This window comes from Colias croceus, chromosome 18 (assembly GCF_905220415.1).
Source record: "Colias croceus chromosome 18, ilColCroc2.1".
NCBI classification, from domain to species: domain Eukaryota; kingdom Metazoa; phylum Arthropoda; class Insecta; order Lepidoptera; family Pieridae; genus Colias; species Colias croceus.
Genome location: NC_059554.1, coordinates 7,873,882 through 7,892,611, shown reverse-complemented (window position 1 = coordinate 7,892,611; position 18,730 = coordinate 7,873,882). Strand labels below are relative to the sequence as shown.

At 35.4% G+C, this 18,730-nt stretch overlaps 2 protein-coding genes across 6 annotated transcripts in view; one reads left to right on the top strand and one right to left on the bottom strand.

Moving 5' to 3' along the window:
- Positions 1–18,730, bottom strand: part of LOC123699775 (papilin) — a 91,789-nt gene that overhangs the window by 20,316 nt on the left and 52,743 nt on the right. For 3 of the 5 annotated variants that reach the window (XM_045646800.1, XM_045646798.1, XM_045646797.1), the window contains 24 exons: positions 18,230–18,406; positions 17,665–17,850; positions 17,202–17,337; positions 16,904–17,037; positions 16,791–16,827; positions 16,629–16,700; positions 16,320–16,487; positions 15,868–16,101; positions 15,591–15,680; positions 15,457–15,510; positions 14,763–15,212; positions 14,240–14,302; positions 13,712–13,789; positions 13,250–13,330; positions 12,967–13,038; positions 12,694–12,840; positions 12,268–12,478; positions 11,958–12,193; positions 11,695–11,868; positions 11,338–11,455; positions 10,892–11,178; positions 10,338–10,514; positions 8,958–9,134; positions 8,440–8,619 (listed from right to left, as the gene is read on the bottom strand). In XM_045646800.1, the coding sequence (XP_045502756.1) occupies positions 8,440–8,619; positions 8,958–9,134; positions 10,338–10,514; positions 10,892–11,178; positions 11,338–11,455; positions 11,695–11,868; positions 11,958–12,193; positions 12,268–12,478; positions 12,694–12,840; positions 12,967–13,038; positions 13,250–13,330; positions 13,712–13,789; positions 14,240–14,302; positions 14,763–15,212; positions 15,457–15,510; positions 15,591–15,680; positions 15,868–16,101; positions 16,320–16,487; positions 16,629–16,700; positions 16,791–16,827; positions 16,904–17,037; positions 17,202–17,337; positions 17,665–17,850; positions 18,230–18,406 (3,739 nt within the window). The remainder of the gene's footprint in view (positions 1–8,439; positions 8,620–8,957; positions 9,135–10,337; positions 10,515–10,891; positions 11,179–11,337; positions 11,456–11,694; positions 11,869–11,957; positions 12,194–12,267; positions 12,479–12,693; positions 12,841–12,966; positions 13,039–13,249; positions 13,331–13,711; positions 13,790–14,239; positions 14,303–14,762; positions 15,213–15,456; positions 15,511–15,590; positions 15,681–15,867; positions 16,102–16,319; positions 16,488–16,628; positions 16,701–16,790; positions 16,828–16,903; positions 17,038–17,201; positions 17,338–17,664; positions 17,851–18,229; positions 18,407–18,730) is intronic. The other 2 variants (XM_045646796.1, XM_045646795.1) reach the window with 2 other exon arrangements.
- On the top strand, positions 1,423–2,954 carry LOC123699789. The gene is made up of 2 exons (XM_045646819.1): positions 1,423–2,501; positions 2,853–2,954. The coding sequence occupies exon 1, from the start codon at positions 1,554–1,556 to the stop codon at positions 2,358–2,360; it is 807 nt and encodes a 268-aa protein (XP_045502775.1). The 5' UTR covers positions 1,423–1,553; the 3' UTR covers positions 2,361–2,501; positions 2,853–2,954.

The following is an 18,730-nucleotide window of genomic DNA, read 5'->3' as shown; positions in this document are numbered from 1 at the left end:
GAATGTTGATAAGCATGAAATGTATGTTTTAGCAATTTTTCCTCCATTTGTGCTGACATTGCTTTTAACCAAATTTCAAGACTGTGTTCACGGGAAGTAGTACAATATAGGTTTTGATTCCCTTGCCGATAATGTCGAAATTTGCGATAATTTTCATTTTCAGCATAAACGGCTGCATCTTTTGATTGCGTTGGCTTATAAGTTTGATTTTTTCACAGCTTTAAGGAACCGTAGATTTGATTATTCGGTATAAATTTCAGATTGATACCTCCACGCGTTCCTGAGAAAAAGGGTCTTGACAGGCAGACAAACTTGAAAATTTTTCAAGATATATTTAATTAAAAATATATATTTTTTGCAATTATTCCTGTATCTGTACTATAAGATGTTACTTCGTACCGAATTTCAAGATTCTGAGTTTACGGAAAGTACCCTGTATAGTTCAGGATACATCGCCCATTTTTGCAAGTGACTACTATCAAGCTAATTTTCCGTTTGTAGCTTTATTTTGATGAGACGCCCAATAATTTCGTGTACGAAAGTATAGATTGTGGTAGCTAACAGAGATAACAAGGATAAAAAATTTTGATTTGATGGTTCTCAAATATTTATTACTAACTGAATTTTTTTTTGTTCAATCTCAAGATAATTACCTAAATTATTCGAAAAAAATATTTGTCCTACAAAATCTATGGTTGGTTCAAAGAGTCCCCCTTCCCAAAGTGTATCGATAACGAGGTCATCATAAATGATTACTAACAAGCTGATTTTTTTGTTTTCACTTAGTTAATGTTTATATAATTCAACAGACATATTGTCCTACAAATTGCGTAATAAATATTTGAGAACCATCAAATCAAAAAATTTTATCCTTGCTATCTCTGTTAGCTACCACAATCGAGAGTTTCGTACACGAAATTATTCGGTGTCTCATCAAAATAAAGCTACAAACGGAAAATCAGCTTGATAGTAGTCACTTGCAAAAATGGGCGATGTATCCTGAACTAGTAGGTTTTGAGTTTTGATACCCTTGCGATTGCGAATGTCGAAATTTGCGAAATTTTTCGGCATTCGGCTGTATCTTCTGATTCGTTGACATAGACATAGACTTGAGTTTTTGGCATGAATATCAATTTAATACATGTGTAGGTGCTGTGCTGACGCAGGATTTTCGGCCGCGTCGCACAGTCACATAGCGTCGCCCCTCAGTTGTCCCATAGCTCGCGCCACCGACCCACGTTTTGTAGTTACTGAATATAAATAATATATTTTTGTGTAATTTAGAAGAAATATAAAATTTAATTGGCCGCTATCTTTAATTTCATCTCCCTACACACAGCTACACTAAATTGGTGACCCCGACGTGATCTCGACCGGCGTGATATATCGACGTGAGCGTGTAGTAGGGAGAATAATAAATATTCAAAATTAATATAAAAATATATATACGGACAACTCAAGAAGAAACTACAGGGCGGTGGCAGCGGTAAAATTTAAATAACTAAATAAAATTTAATAACACATAAAAGTACATATAAAAATTAAATATCACCATGGAACCGGTTAAAGAAGAATTTGCAAGTTTATCGTCAGTCTCCATTACGTCCCGCATCCCAGATTTTTGGAAGAAATCGCCGAAAATATGGTTTATACAAACGGAAGCAGTTTTATCGCCACAGAAAATGTCAGATGAAGCGAAATACCAAATAGTAATTTCTAAATTAACGCCAGAAGTCATCGAGCAAGTCACGGACATTTTAATTAGCCCGCCGGAGACAGGAAAATATGAAAAGTTAAAAAGAAGATTATTACAAATTTTTGAAGAATCGGAAGATCGACAAATAAAAAAATTAATTGGCGAAATGGAATTGGGTGATCAAAAACCGTCACAATTAATGAGGAAAATGCAAGATTTGGCGCGTGGACGAGTAACAACAGAAACACTTCTAGTTTTATGGCAAAATTTATTACCGCCGGCAATAAGAGCTGTGTTAGCCGTATCCGAGAGTAAAAGTGAAGATATTTTGGCATCAATAGCAGATAAAGTTATGGAGAGCATGACACCCTTAAACTCGGTATCAGCAGTTCAACAGTCCAGTTTAAGCAACAGTCCAGAAAATAATTTGATTGGTGAGATAGAAAAATTAAATAATCGACTGAGAAGATTGGAAACAAGAAATAATACATCAAATTTTAGAACGAGGTCACGATCCAGGTCAAGAGGTAGATTTCAACGTAATCAAAGGCATAATCCCAATTGGCTTTGTAAATACCATTACAAATATAAAAACAAAGCGACGAAATGTGTGAAACCGTGCAACTGGAAACCTAGTCAGCGTGAGAAACCAGCGGAAAACTAGCATCGGTGCAGCCAGCGACGGGTGCCTGCGACCGAGTCTACAGAAATAACCGTCTCAGTGTTTTGGACAGAAATTCAGGACTAAACTTTTTAGTTGATAGTGGTGCAAATGTGTCCGTCATCCCGCGTAGTGTGGTGTATGGTAAGGTTTATGCAGAAGGTAATAAATATAAATTATTTGCTGCTAATGGAACGGAAATTAAAACATATGGTATTCATTTTTTGTCTCTAGATTTGGGTCTGAGACGACCGTTCCGTTGGATTTTTATATTAGCGGATGTAAAGCAACCAATTATTGGTGCGGATTTCTTAGCTAATCATAAATTATTAATTGATTTAAACGGACGTAGATTGATTGATCAAGTAACTAATTTGAGTACTAAGGGAAATATCTCAAATTCTACTGTGCCCACTTTAAAAACAATTATGGAATGTCCATATTCCGATTTATTGAATAAATTTCCGGATTTAACTAAACCTATTTCTTACAAAGAGACGCCAAAACACGATGTTTGTCACTATATCGAGACGACAGGACCGCCGGTGCATGCGAGAGCGAGGCAGCTTCCTCCTGACAGGTACGTAAAGGCTAAAAATGAATTTTTTGTTATGCAAGAGTTAGGGATTTGTAGACCGAGTAGTAGTCCTTGGGCAAGTCCACTACATATAGTTCCCAAAAAAGATGGTAATATTAGGCCTTGCGGTGATTATAGACGTTTAAATGCAATTACGAAACCAGATCGTTATCCAGTACCACGTTTACATGATTTTACATATATTTTGGGTAATAAGAAAATTTTCTCTAAATTAGATATTAATAGAGCCTATAATTCTGTGCCTGTTGCAGAAAATGACATAAAAAAGACAGCAGTTATTACACCTTTTGGTTTATTTGAATTTATGCGTATGCCATTTGGTTTGCGAAATGCTGCGCAAACTTTCCAACGTTTCATGCAAGAAACAGTTTTAAAAGGTTTAGATTTCTTATTTATTTATATCGATGACGTCATTATCAGTTCAGAATCAGAAAGTCAGCATAGAGAACATTTAGAGCAAGTTTTTGATCGTTTTAATCAATTCGGTATAACTATCAATTTTTCAAAATGTAGTTTTGGTCAGCAAAAATTAGAGTTTTTAGGTTATGAAGTTTCTACCGAGGGCATTAAGCCGCTCGAAGACAAGGTTAAAGCAATTTTAGATTTTCCTAAGCCTAGTACTATAGAAGAACTTAGAAGATTTTTAGGCATGTTAAATTTTTATAGATCTCATATTCCTCACTCGGCTGAACATCAGTCAGAGTTAAATAAATATCTTGGTAGTGCGAAACGGAAAGACAAAAGTAAAATTAATTGGAATAAATTAGCAGAACAAAATTTTGAACAATGTAAGATCGATTTGAAAAATGCAGTTTTGTTGACGTATCCTTCCTTAGATTCTCCATTGTCTCTTATGACTGACGCTTCAGATACGTGTATAGGTGCAGTTTTACAACAAAAAATTAACAATATTTGGCAACCTTTAGGATATTTTTCACGTAAACTTACGGAAGCTCAGCGTAAATATAGTACCTATGATAGAGAATTGTTAGCGATATATTTATCAATTATTCATTTTCGCAACATGGTTGAAGGGCGCGAATTAATAGTTTATACAGATCATAAACCACTTTGTTTTGCATTTAGTAAAATAGGTACAAATAGGGAAACTGCTCGAAGAACTAGGCAAATTATGTTTATTAGTGAGTTTTGTACAGATATTCGTCATGTAACAGGTAGGGAAAATATAGTCGCTGACACGTTATCGAGAATTGAAACAATAACATGTCCCACCGTGTTAGATTTCGCAGAACTCGCCCGAGCGCAGGAAACGGATGAACAACTTGCAGAAATGCGACACCGGTCAAACGTAAACAGTCAATTTACACTTAAGCGTGTTGCAATGTTCGATTGTAATAAACAAATTTATTGTGAAACATCCACAGATAGAATTCGACCATATTTACCTAAACAATTTCGACGTTTAGCTTTTGATGCTGTGCATAATTTAAGTCACCCGGGTATTAGAGCCACAAAAAAATTAGTAACAGATAGATATTTTTGGCCAGAAATGAATAAGGATATAGGAATTTGGTCTAAAACATGTATTAAGTGCCAAAGAGCTAAAGTCTCAAAACATACTGTATCCGATTTAGGAAGTTTTCAAGGCTCGAGCCGTTTTGAGCATATACATATTGATCTTGTAGGGCCATTGCCAATTTCATCAGAAGGGTTTAGATATTGTCTAACAATCATAGATAGGTACACCAAGTGGCCCGAGGCTTTTCCTTTAAAAGAAATTACTGCGGAGACTGTGGCAAAGGTGTTGTATGAGGGTTGGATTTGTAGGTTCGGTTGTCCCCTTAGGCTTACAAGTGACCAAGGTCGACAATTCGAAAGTAATTTATTTAAGCAGCTTATGTTATTAATGGGAATACAAAAGTTGCGGACCACCCCATATCATCCACAGAGCAACGGTGCAGTAGAGCGTTGGCATAGATCTTTAAAAGCAGCGCTTATGGCTCGTTTAAATTGTAATTCATGGGTTGATGAACTAGCAACAGTATTGTTAGGGTTACGCACAACTGTTAAATTAGACACAGGCGTAACTGCAGCTCAAATGATTTATGGCAGTAATATAAGGCTGCCTGGTGATTTTTATGACACAAGTAATATAAAACCGTGTGACGAACATAGTTATGTTGATAAATTGAGGTCGATTATACACAGTATGAAACCGGTACCTAGAATTAATAAATTACCGTGTAAAATGTTCATTCATAAAGATTTAATTGATTGCGAATATGTATTTTTAAGAAATGACACCGTACGGAAACCATTACAACCGCCGTATGATGGGCCATATCGTGTCATTAGTAGAAAGGATAAAACTTTTAAAATTCAATTAATGGACAGACAACTTAACGTTTCAGTAGATAGGTTAAAACCTGCATACGTTTTACCTGATGATAATAATATTGTGACTAAGTTCACAGGTAAGTCTGTTAATATGAGTGATAGTAAAATTAATGATTCGCTACATACAAAAAAGGTAATTAAAAAGGTAACGTTTGAGACAGACAAATCCAGCTGTAAAAATTATGTTACACGATCAGGGCGAATACGAAAAACGCCAAGTAAATTTATGTTTTAATCATGTACATAGCCATTGTTATTGCAACCATGCAAAGTTGCAAATTGTATGTTGTTGTTTTAGGTCACGTAATTCTTTGAATTTAAAGAATGGTTATATTTAAATATTTTATTCAACATTTTTATTTTCAAACTATATACAACTAAATATATACATTTTATACAATTATTTTTCTATATACAATATTTTACAATTTTACTATGGGATTAAATCAAACCAAGGAAAGTGTTGTCATTAACGAAAGTATTTCCAATGTTTCAAAGCTGGAAAATAAAATTAATATATTTGGAATCATAATAATTTTCATTGCAGTTATATTAACTATTTTTGTTTGTTGTGTTTTGAAACAACAGTGTATTAAAGTTGCTAGTAATTGGTTTAAAAAAGAAGTTATGAGTACTACTAGTTTATCTGTTCCTGAAATCAAGGTGGAAAGAACACGAGAATTAAATAAAGTTGTGTATTAACAAACATGTAAGTTATATTTCTTTGTGTGTTATTAAAATTTTAATATCATGACGTTTCATATATTGCATTGTTATTGTATCTATCGTCATAGTGTAAGAGACGGGAACAAATTTTAATTATATTTTCGTATTAATTGTGAATGATTTTATTTGCATGTTAATGTACAAGGTGCATGATACCTTAATATTATACATTGCGTATTTTTTTTATTAATAATGTTACTTTACATTATAATGTTTGTGTGTATGTAATGTTATGTTGTTCGATCGTAGGACTTTATTAGATTGTATTGTTGGCAAATGGCCGCAATGATGCCAAGAGAGGACATCATAACGTTATATCAAACACCATGGCTGCAGACTAGTAATTTTTATATTATGTTAAGTATCTTTTTTAAAATAAATGTTCGTGTGTTTATAAAAATGTTTCACCGACTCCTGAACTAATCTTGTATTATGTTTCACATTGTTATTTTTTGTCTGTCAGCAGAATTGTTAGGGTTCGTTGTTGCGAGTTAGTAATCTAAATAAAGATAATTTAATTTGATTTTGTTTAAAAATGTTCCACATTTTTTTTTGAAAAGGGGGGAATATTGTAGGTGCTGTGCTGACGCAGGATTTTCGGCCGCGTCGCACAGTCACATAGCGTCGCCCCTCAGTTGTCCCATAGCTCGCGCCACCGACCCACGTTTTGTAGTTACTGAATATATAAATAATATATTTTTGTGTAATTTAGAAGAAATATAAAATTTAATTGGCCGCTATCTTTAATTTCATCTCCCTACACACAGCTACACTAAACATGTAAGCGTTCATGAGTAACAGGGTTGTAAGTTTAAAATTTTTTTTAATATTTTTTTTATAATAATCTAAGTAAAAATTCATGTTTTTCGCAATTAGTAAACAAAGTCGTTTTCTCTGTGCCTATGTCCCTTTGTATGATTAAATCTTTAAAACTACGCAACGAATTTTTAGGCGGTTTTTTTTAAAGATAGAGTGATTCAAGAGGAATAGTATATCATTTATAAGGGTTAAGACAAAGCGGGCGAAGCCGCGGGCTAGCTAGTCTGCGTTATAAGATGTTACATTGTACTACATTTCATGATACTCGGGAACTACCCTGTAGGCTTTGATTTCCTAGGGAGTGTCGAATTTTGCGAAAAATTTCAGCATTTACAGCTGCATCTTTTGATTGCATTGGCTTATACGTTTGAATTTTTCACAGCATCAAGGGACCGTAGACCGTAAGATTTCGACATTAGCAAAGGAATCAATACCTGCAGGGAGCACCCTGTCCCGTAAACACAAAGTCTTGAAATTGAGTTAAAAAGTATCGTCTTATAGCACAGATGTAGGAATAACTGCAAAAACCCTAATTATTTAATTAAATAAAATAAAAATACATTTTTTTAAATAATTTTAAACTTACAATCCCTTTACTCATGAACGTCTACATGTATTAAATTGATATTCACATCAGAACTCAGGTCTATAATAACTTAAATCTGTTATTTAATTCAAATTCTATGTCAACGCAATCTGAAGAAAAAGCAAATAGAGCCTCATATTCTGTAACTCGCAACTACTTGCAAGGGAATCAAAACCTACAAGGTACTTCACGTGAACACAGTCTTGAAATTTGGATAAAAGCAACGACTTATAGCACAAGATAAAGAAAAAATTCCTTTAAATAAAATTGTAAGATACAACCTATTAAAAAAATAGGTTTGCTCGGAGCCCTCGGTGCGCGAGTCCGACTCACACTTGGCCGATTTTTTGTCGTAATTTTCTATTGTTTTATGTCTTATCCACGAACTGGGATATTTCGATATTTGAGGTTTTGTGTGAAAAGTGTGCAAAAGTTGTAGTAAAAAAATTAATAACCTACTATAACTTTATTCCGCAGTTATAGGTTTTTTCAAAAATCGATAAACCTGTTTTTTGCTCTTGAATCACGACCACAGGTCGACCCTAATTAACTTTTCCTCTAATTTTTGTTATATTCTCTTCCGTTTGTAATTGATTTACCTAATTGTTTTATATTACTTTTATGTCTCAAAAGTCAATAAAAACATCATGCTGAACAGTATTAAGTTGTAAATTTAAAAAAGATAATATTAAATTAGTGGTCCACTTAGGTCGTGGACCTAGCCCAGGGGGGGGTCATGACCCCATGACCCCCCCCCCTGGATCCGCGCTTGTGTCTAATGCCCGATTTCACCAATAACCCCTAAACAGTGTCCTAAGTAAGGGTTCCTTAGTTTAAGGGACCCTTTAAATCACTACCAAACCTAACGATTTAGGTGATACTTATCTGTCGGTGAAAGCAAATTTTACGTTAGGTATCCCCTAAATTGATTTAGGTGACACTTAAATTTTACGGTTTGTTGGTGAAAAGGGGCATAAGACTGTTAAGTGTCTCACTCTGCGGAGCGCCGGGCGGGTTGCAGCGCTGCAGGCAGGCGGCCTCGGAGCCGAACCGGTTGGCGTTGCCCTCGCAGCCGCCCCAGATAAACTGGGAGCAGCGCCGCGAGCCCGCGTCGTAGCCCCAGCGCAGGAAGTTGCCCGCGCACGACCCGCGCGATATCGGTTGGTTGCATTGGTCTAAAACCATAAACAAGTAGACTCCCAATCATTATCAAAAAGTGTCCGAAGCAAAACTCTGCTTACGCGTGTATTAGGCAGAGTTTTCTAACAAACGATATATTCGTATTTGAGCATTACTATTTGAATATAAGTCAATAAAAATACATCAACATTTTTTTAATATGCAATAAGTTGCAATAATATGAAAATTAACCTTATCCTATACAATAACTAGGAGAAGTGTGAAGAGTAACCGATGAGGTTGAAATCTGTATAAATGACTTATTATACTGGAGTATAACATGTTGAGGCCCTACTGTATTTAATTAAGTAATTATTATTTCTACATAAATTACCCTCAGTCTTCTCAGGTTCACAATGTTGTTGACAGAGCTCCAGCGACTCGAAGTTGTTGGCGTTGCCGAGGCAACCGCCGAAGACGAACTGCGAGCACTGCTCCCGCGCAGAGTCATAGTACCAACGCACGAAGTAGCCTTGGCAACCACCCTTCACCTTGGGCAAGTTACATGCGTCTGTAATTTTAAAATAATATTATGAACTATATCTTAATGTATATAAATCTCGTATCACAATGTTTGTCTTCAATGGACTCTTAAACCACTTAACCGATTATAATAAAATTCGCACACCATGTGCAGTTCGATCCAACTTGAGAGATAGGATAGTTTAAATCTCAAATCGTTTTAGAGAAAGCGGGCGAAGCCGCGAGCGGCAAGCTAGTAATATTATAAAAATAAAAATTTAGTTTATTAGATAAAAACCTCGAAATCGATTCTAAAGAATATTTCTTACAAAAACTTCTGTAAAATATAATTAAAACAAACCAGCTATTTTTGGTAAATCTGTTTGATAACAAACAGATTTTCTATTACAAAGCATAATATTATAATGTTCTACATTTTATAACCACCAATAGTCCTCAAAAATGTTCATGAGGTACCATTCTAACGCTATATCAAGTTGAGAAACCGAAAACGACTTGTTTAATGTGAAGTTGTTCATTGCAGTATTGATATATTACTTAATCTATACTAATATTATAAAGCTGAAGAGTTTGTTTGTTTGTTTGTTTGAACGCACTAATCTCGGGAACTACTGGTCCGATTTGAAAAATTCTTTCGGTATATATTTCATCACGCTACGGGCAACAGGAGTGGAGCCACGGGGGTGAAACCGCGCGGAGCAGCTAGTAGAATATATGAATGAATGAATGAAAATGCTTTATTGCTTTGAAAATACATAAAACAAAGACAAGACTTAATAGAAACAGCGAAGGGTGGCCTTATCGCTAGGTAGCGATCTTTACCAGGCAACTCAACAATCAGAGGAAATATAACAATACATTGTGGGTGAGCAAAAATAAGACAATACCACATATTAGATGCAATACATAGTTGTTACACATTAATAAAATGTACAAAATAGACATACATAAAGCAAACATAAGTACATACAAACTAATCATAAACTATACTAATATTATAAAGCTGAAGAGTTTGTTTGTTTGTTTGAACGCACTAATCTCGGGAACTACTGACCCGATTTGTAAAATTCTTTCGATTTTAGATAGCTCATTTACCGAGGAAGGTTATAGGCTATATATCATCACGCTACGCCCAACAGGAGTGGAGCCACGGGGGTGAAACCGCGTGGAGCAGCTAGTATAAAATATAGAATAGGTTAATAAGTGGAAAATTGTTGATATATTTAATGACCTTTGGGCGATGGGTGCACGCACACAGCCTCGCACTCATCCTGACTATTGAACCGGTTGCCGTTGCCCTCGCAGCCTCCGTACCAGAAGCGCAGACAGTCACCGTACGTCATGTCGTAATAGTACTGTACAGAGAAGTTCCTGCACGTACCGCGGTCGTTCGCCAGAGAGCACGAAGCTAAATACAATAAATACTATAGAAACAATATTATAAATGCGAAAGTAACTCTGTCTGTCTGTCTGTTACTCAATCACGCCTTAACTACTGAAGCAATTTGCATGAAATTTGGTATAGAGATATTTTGATACCCGAGAAAGGACATAGGATAGGTTTTATCCCGGAAATCCCACGGGAACGGGAACTATGCGGGTTTTTCTTTGACTGCGCGAGCGATGCCGCGGGTGGAAAGCTAGTAAATAAATATTTTATACATAATAAATTGAATTTTACAGAATAAACAATTAAGATGGCATGGCAAAAATTCTACTAAAAAATATTTTATTTTACAAAAGCTTTTGTGGTAACCACAATGGTATTTACAAGCATTATCCTACCTTGTTTATTTTCTGGAGCATCAGTACAGTTAAGGAACTTCTCGCCGGCCGCTTCCGTGACTCCATCTGGGCAGCAACCGTATTTACTAGTGGAACAGTCGCAGCCAGCACCATTGGGGCCCTTCGCTGCAGTGACCTCGTCCCCACAGCATCCGTACTTGGATTGGTGACACAAACAACCCTGTAGGTTTGGTCCGGTAGCCACTGTAACTCCGTCGGGACAACAACCGAATTGATACGTGTTACATCCGCAGCCTTCAAATTCAGGACCTTGAGCTGGTGTGTGCCTAAAAAAATTGTATTTTTCTTTGTCAAAAATAACTTGAAGTAATTAATTTGAAAGGTCTGTGATGAATGACCTATCTACTTCGATGCCTATCTGCTGTGTGCTTTATACTAAAAAAAGGTTTCAATTAGTAAATCGCTATAAGTATCTACTATATTACCTGTCTGGACAGCATCCGTGTTCAGTGTATTTACATCCACATCCCTCGTTGTTGGGTCCTCGAGCTATCGTCATGTTGTCTGGACAACAACCGAAGTGTGCGTACACGCAGCCACAACCTGGAAATGAATGTTTTACTTTCGGTAAAAATGCAATTGTGAACATAACAATGGAATTTCTATCGCGACAATCATAGCAGCCCTCATAAACAATATAAAATATAAACTGTAATTTGGTAATTTGTTAATAATATGCACGATAATGTGGGTTAAAACTAGTAAAGTGTGCGTGTCTGTCTGTCTATAGAATCTATATAAACATCGATAATTTCTTTTTATATTCTACATGAGGATGTTACCTTCAAAGTGTGGTCCTTCAGCAGGCTTGTAATTATCTGGACAGCATCCAAATGCAGTTTGTAAACAGCATCCCTGTTGCTCCGGTCCGTGTGCCGGGGTCTCGCCGTCGGGGCAGCAGCCGTACGCAGAAGTGATGCATGACATTACACATCCTTCCAAGTTCGGTCCGTGAGCTTTGGAAAAATATTCTCATTGTTAAAGAAATAACCTATCGACGATGACGTATGATTTTTAAACTTAATAAATATGTAGCGTTATTCACCTGTACCAATACCATCAGGGCAGCAACCAAATTCACTAATACTGCAAGGGCATCCTTCTCCATTCGGTCCAGACGCATCCGTTTCGTTGTCATAGCAACAACCAAATTCGGTGCTCGCGCAACCGGTTTCTTCTTTAGCCACTTCTGTTGTATGTTTGACAGTTTGTGTTGTTTCAGGACATCCTTCTTTATTGGCACCTTTCGCTGCAGTTTGATCGTCCTTACAACATCCAAATCTACAAAATGATTGAATGTGATAATACTGAACAGATATACGTGCAAGAGTTTTATTACATTGACCAGATCGTACTTAGAAGATTTGCAAGCTGGTTGTGGAGGTGGACATCCTTCTTCATCGTTTCCTTGAGCTGCAGTAATATTATCAGATTTGCAACATCCGTATAGAGTTTGGTTACATGGCATGATGGGGCAGCCTTTGTCGTTATAGCCTTGTGCTGGGGAGACACTGTCAGGGCAGCATCCATATTTAGTCTCTTGGCAAGTTTGTGGGTTTGGACAACCTGGAATATATAATGATATTGTATGTAATAGTGTATTTTTTATGTTGCACTTTGCTTTTGCCATGTGTTAGATGAGTTTTTACAAAACTAATTTATTAGCAAGTCACGGGCGAAAATATTTGCCATCTTTCGGTTACAATAGAAAAAAACTGGTGATATAATAATCTTGCATCAATCCAAATGTAAAATAAGACTTATTTATGAAGAAAAGTAACCTTCATCGAAAGGTCCGGCCGCAGGTGACTTTCTGTCAGGACAGCATCCGAATTTGCTCTTAACGCATTTAGCAATTTTCCTCCTTGGTTTGCACTGCTTGGGTTTCTTCGTGTAGACTTCAACGGTTGAGGTCCAATCCCATGATGCTAAAATAAATTGCAAATATTTAACAGTAGAAAATAAATTAAAAATAAAAGAAAGCAATTTTAAAATAAATATACGTTTTAGATTTATGTAAGATACGATTTTATAAATTAATAAAATTGACTTACTAGTGCCTCCAGAAAGCGTGCTTTGTTCACCTTCTGTGGTAGAACCACCTTCTGCCGTGGTCTCTGTGCTACCTACATCAGATTTTAATACATATTTATTAATTAAAGGTATATTTTATATTATTACATGTCTTTAAGATACCTATATACCTTCCGTGGGGGAAAATATGGTATGGTGAGAACATTTGTACGCCGAGTATCTATGTTAGTATTTATTGTGTATCTATGTAATAAAAAATTATAATAAATAGACACTTTTCATAATAGGAATATTTAGACTAACCTGTTTCTCCAGAAACTGTACTGCTCTCGGTAGTCGAAACTTCCGTCGTTGAAATTCCTTCGCTTGTACTTTCAGTGCTACCTGTTGTATAAATGTTATGATTAAATTAATTAATTAAGAATTAATCTCAAAAATCTTAATATATAAAAATCAATGCCACTTTTCGTTGTAATTCCATAACTCGAGAACGGCTGAACCGATTTCGATAATTCTTTTTTTATTATATTCCTTGAAGTACGAGGATGGTTCTTATGTAGAGAAAACGTTAATATGTACCACGGGCGAAGCCGGGGCGGACCGCTAGTATGTTATAAATATGTCTACCAAAACTTGTACGATATTAAAGTTATATGGAATATCGTTAAATATGTATTTGATAAACAAGCCTTGAGTTTTTTATTGGGGTAAAAATTCTAAACTCTACATGCTGCAAGGTTAGTATAATTAAACGAATCATCTTACCAGTTCCTTCAGATGATGTAGTTTCTTCCGTTGCAGAAACTTCAGTTGTTGATCCTTCGCTTGTAATGTCTGTGCTGCCTGAGGTAAAAGAAACGTACATACACGATAATAATCCATACTAATATTATAAATGCGAAAGTAACTCTGTCTGTCTGTCTGTTACTCAATCACGCCTAAACTACTGAAACATTTTCATGAAATTTGGTATGGAGATATTTTGATACCCGAGAAAGGACATAGGCTACTTTTTACCCCGGGAAATAGAATAGGTTTTATCCCGTTAATCCCACGAGAGCGGGAACTATGCAGGTTTTTCTTTGACTGCGCGGGCGAAGCTGCGGGTTGAAAGCTAGTCGTAAATAAAATAAGCATGGCCAGACAAGTGAAGTAACATTTTAATTAAAATCGTCTTTAATTAAAAATGTCGAATCGATGATTTTTTTATATTTTTGATTGAAACAACAATGAAATAAAAAAAATCAAGAGAGCTCTTGAGTCTTTAAATAAATAAAACAATTTTCAACTTACCAGTTCCTTCAGACGTGGACATTTCAGATGTAGAACTTCCTTCGATTGTGCTTTCTGTGCTGCCTGTATAGTAAAGCATATTTAATTATAATTTAAGCCTGAAAAATGTATGCATTTTACTTTTATATTTTGTTCCCGAATGAAAAATGCTTTAGGACGTACAATAAAAGAAAATAATTATATGAGCTTTTTCAGATTGAGCGGCAAGCATTTTACTTAAATAATACAAGTAGCTCGTCTCGCTATACTGCAAAATCATCCACAAGTTTTAATTTAAAATTTATTTAAATTTAATTTATTCTTTGAAACTCTCAATGTTTAAAAATCCTTTTAAATGAATGTAACATTAATATTTACTTAAAATATAATTTTACACAAACGTAGAACGTACGTAAAAATGTGCATGCAAAAATATTTTCATGAAGAAAACAAACTCAAACTAACTCAAACTCAAACATTTATTTATAACAATTAGACTTCTTCCAGAAGCACCTGAAAACCTGAACGATCACAATTTGCTTACCTTCTGAAGTACTCTCCGTAGCTTCAGTGGATCCTGACACAGTACTTTCAGTTGACATAATTTCAGTTGTCGCCGTACTTCCATCACTTGATTCTGTTGTGCCAGATTCTGTCGTTCCTTCCAAACCAGTAGCTGTTGATCCACTTTCTGTTGTTTCAGTTGATATCGTTGAACCTTCCGTTGTTGAAGCCTCTGTAGAGCCACTTTCTGTTGTTGAACTCTCTGTCGACGCATTTTCTGTTGTTGAACCATCTGTAGTGCCACTTTCTTCAGTGGAAACAGCTGTGGATCCACTTTCTGTTGTAGAAGATTCAGTAGATCCATCAGTTGAAGAACTCTCTGTTGATCCACTTTCTGCAGTTGTACTCTCCGAAGTTGAAATTTCTGTTGTTGAACTTTCCGTAGCACTTTCGGTTGTTGAACTATCGGATGAAGTCTCCGTTGTTGAACCTATAATATAATAAGAGAAAAAATATGATATGAAAAAAAATACAAAACATTTCTTCTTAACGACGTAAGTATATTTGTGTTATAACCATAAAATATGAAATTGATTTGTTTATTATTATTTATTCATTTGTTTATTATTAAATTGATTTGTTTATTATTATTGTTTTTTTTTATTTAGTATTTATATATTATCTAAGTTCTTACTTAATTTATTCATGAATCAAGTAAACATAATAAAAACTACCTTCAGTTTCAGTTGAATAAGTTGCTGTTGTTTCGTCGGTTCCGCTCGATGTTTCTAATAGAAATAAACAATGTTTTGTAAAATATAACAAATAACAACACAATTTTATTTTAGAGGAATATCTAAATACCTACCGGTAGAAATGCTAGGTTCTGTGGAACCTGATGAAGTCGTTTCAGTTCCTTCCGTAGATCCAGATGCAGTTGTTTCGGTCGTATCAGTTCCTGTGTGAATAATTCAAAATTAAATAGTACAACATCAAGTATCAATTATGAAAATATTATATACATATTTTTAGGTTCATATGCTTAATAAAGCAGCAAATAGTTACAGAGATCCTATTCGATCTCGCTCTCAGGATGATTGACAGCAATTCCATATTTGGCAAAGGATTATTTTATGTAATAATACCTTCAGTACCTGATTCTGTGCTTCCAGTTCCAGAGCTCTCAGTCGTACTAAATTCGGTTGACACTGTTTCACTACTTTCAGTAGTGACATCTGATGTAGTTCCCTCGCTCACAGTGGATCCCTCTGTCGTGGGTCCTTCACTGATTGTCGAACCACTCTCTGTACTCAATGTAGACTCGGTTTCACCAGTTTCTGTCGTTGCTTCCGATTCTGAGGTTACCGTAGTTTCTGTATCTAATAACAATAATTATTTTGTTTCCTTAGTTTAATTCACTGTGTTCAGTAACTCATTGTAATCTCTATATAACTTGCAGAGTAAATATGAACGATGTGTTCTATTGTTTATAATATTATAATAATAATGAAGCTATTTAGTAATTGAACATGAGTAAAAGGGATACCTAAATAAAAAAAATAATAAGACCTATGAACTCAAATAAAAAAAAACGTACCCAAACTTGTAGATTCCGTTGATCCTTCAAGAGTTGTTTCAGTTATAGTAGAGCCATCTGTTGCAGAACTATCAGTGGAAGCTGTTATGTCAGTACTCTCTGTTGATAGATCCGTAAATGTAATACCGCTGCCTTCTTCTGTTGTTTCAGTCTCAATGTATGTTGTTTCTTAGAAGAGAATAAATATATGTAAGTTTTTATAACACCACGTTGTTTTAAATAATTAGGATTTCTGCTAAAAAGATTACTGTCAAGGCCCTTGAAAATCAGGTACGTAAAAGTAAAGAATGATTATTTTATTATTCTTACCTGATCCAGATCCAGATTCTGTTGTGAACTCGGTTTCAATTTCAGAGAAGCTGACCGCTTCACCAGATCCCTCTAAAATTAATTAATATGTTATTTAGTGCAATTTATAAGTACGTCATTGGAAACAATTAAAAAGATAAGGTTTTAATGAAAAAGTCTTACCACTCACTGGAGCGTCACTGAACATAAACTCATCAAACTGAAAATTAAAATAGACGTTATTAAAAAGATGCAATTTTTTCCTATGGAGAAATTTAGCACAACATATTACTTACGAAGGTAACAGCAGTTGATTCTTTAGCTTCAAGTCCAGCTTCAGGATAATCTTCTTCTTCTGCAGGACATTCCTCGTCATAGTCATCTTCATCCATAATTGGAGTAGATTTAGAATCAACTGGTAACATTTCATCTGTGAAAATTTTTCAACACTCAATTGTTATTAACATAATTGTTGATGTACGATTCAGCATTAGTAATAGTTAAATACCCTCCAAATTCTTTAAAATTTAAAGTAAATAATCGATATTCGTATTATACACATTTAAAGAAGCATAAATTAGACATAAAATTTACCTTTATCACATGGTCCAACATTGCAAGCCTGTGTCGACTCCAGTATCGAGTCTTCGTCGCAGGCTTTCGAGCTCTCTTCTCCTTTCAGACACATGACACGCCTGTATTGTTCTCCACCGCCACATTCTTTTGTGCACTATACCACACATTTTTGTATAAGTTTACATTTGCAGCAGTTAATACAGCACTCTTGAAACGAACACCTACTTCATTTCAGATAGATCAAACTACACTAGAAATCTATACTAGAAATCTCTTTGTAAGCCAAATTTTGGTTCTAATAATTTCATTGATGAGAAATAAATAACGTGTGTATACTAGAAATATGCGTTCTTAATTATTGTTAATTTTTATAACGTATTTAACATAGTTAATTATACATTTTCATTATATTGCACATTAGATAAAATACATTATAACCTAATATAAATTTTAAATTCCTTTTTAAAAAATAATGACGTACCTCAGACCAAGGTCCCGCGAACCACTTGGCGGGGCAGAGCGCGTCGGGCACCTCGCAGGGCGCGGTGTCGCGGTACCGCTCGAGCGCGTCACATCGCGCGTCGGGCACGGGCCGCACGCTCGCGCCGTCGAACAGCCCGCAGAACACGCGGCGCGTCTTGTTGCCCGCGCCGCATTCTACTGAACACTGCGGGAAAGTAATGATGATAACAATCAATTAGTTTGTAATAAAGTTATATTTTAATTAAATATGCTCTTACATCAGAGAAAGAACAATAAATATTACACCCAACTTATTCATAAATTATTTTTAGTCTCTATAGACTAAAAATAATTTCTATACTTTATAAAAACTTGTATTCACATTTTTTGCACCACTATTTTCATTTAATTCATCATTTTTTAATTGCTTTAAGGCGCCTGCAATTTGAAAATAGTGAACAACTATGGCTACAGCAACAAGGATGCGTAAACTTCTCTGTGCAAGCTACAAGACGTGCTAACCTTACAAAAGATTTACTAGTTATCTCGGTTATTTAAAAAAAATTATAAAAATAATAACATACATTGCTCCACTGCGTAGCGTACCACTGCACCTCACAGGCGGGCAGCATGTCGGGGTCGCACGGCTCCTCGAGCGCGGGCTGCGGGTGGTAGCTGCAGAAGCTTGAGTTCACCACTTGGTAGTCCTTCGTGGCACATTGGGCGAGGCGTGTGCGTTTTTTTGACAGGCAAGTGTCGCACTAAAATGGTATCGTTAAGATGTGAATGATTTTAGGGGCCATCACATTTTTAGTTAATAAATCCACATGTTATTTTTTTAAAATATAAAACCATGCGTGATACTATTTCAGTCAGATAAAACCACATATTTCAGTTATTTCGAGAGAAATACTATACAGGGTGTAATCGTTAAGTGTGCACAAGCGATTATTCCGTAACTATTGCAGATACTAAAAAACTTTAAACTGATATCGAAAGTACTTAACCACATACTTAACCTAATGAGTAAAATGGCCATAATAAATTTTTAAAAATAAAAGGAGAAATATCCAAAAATGTTACAT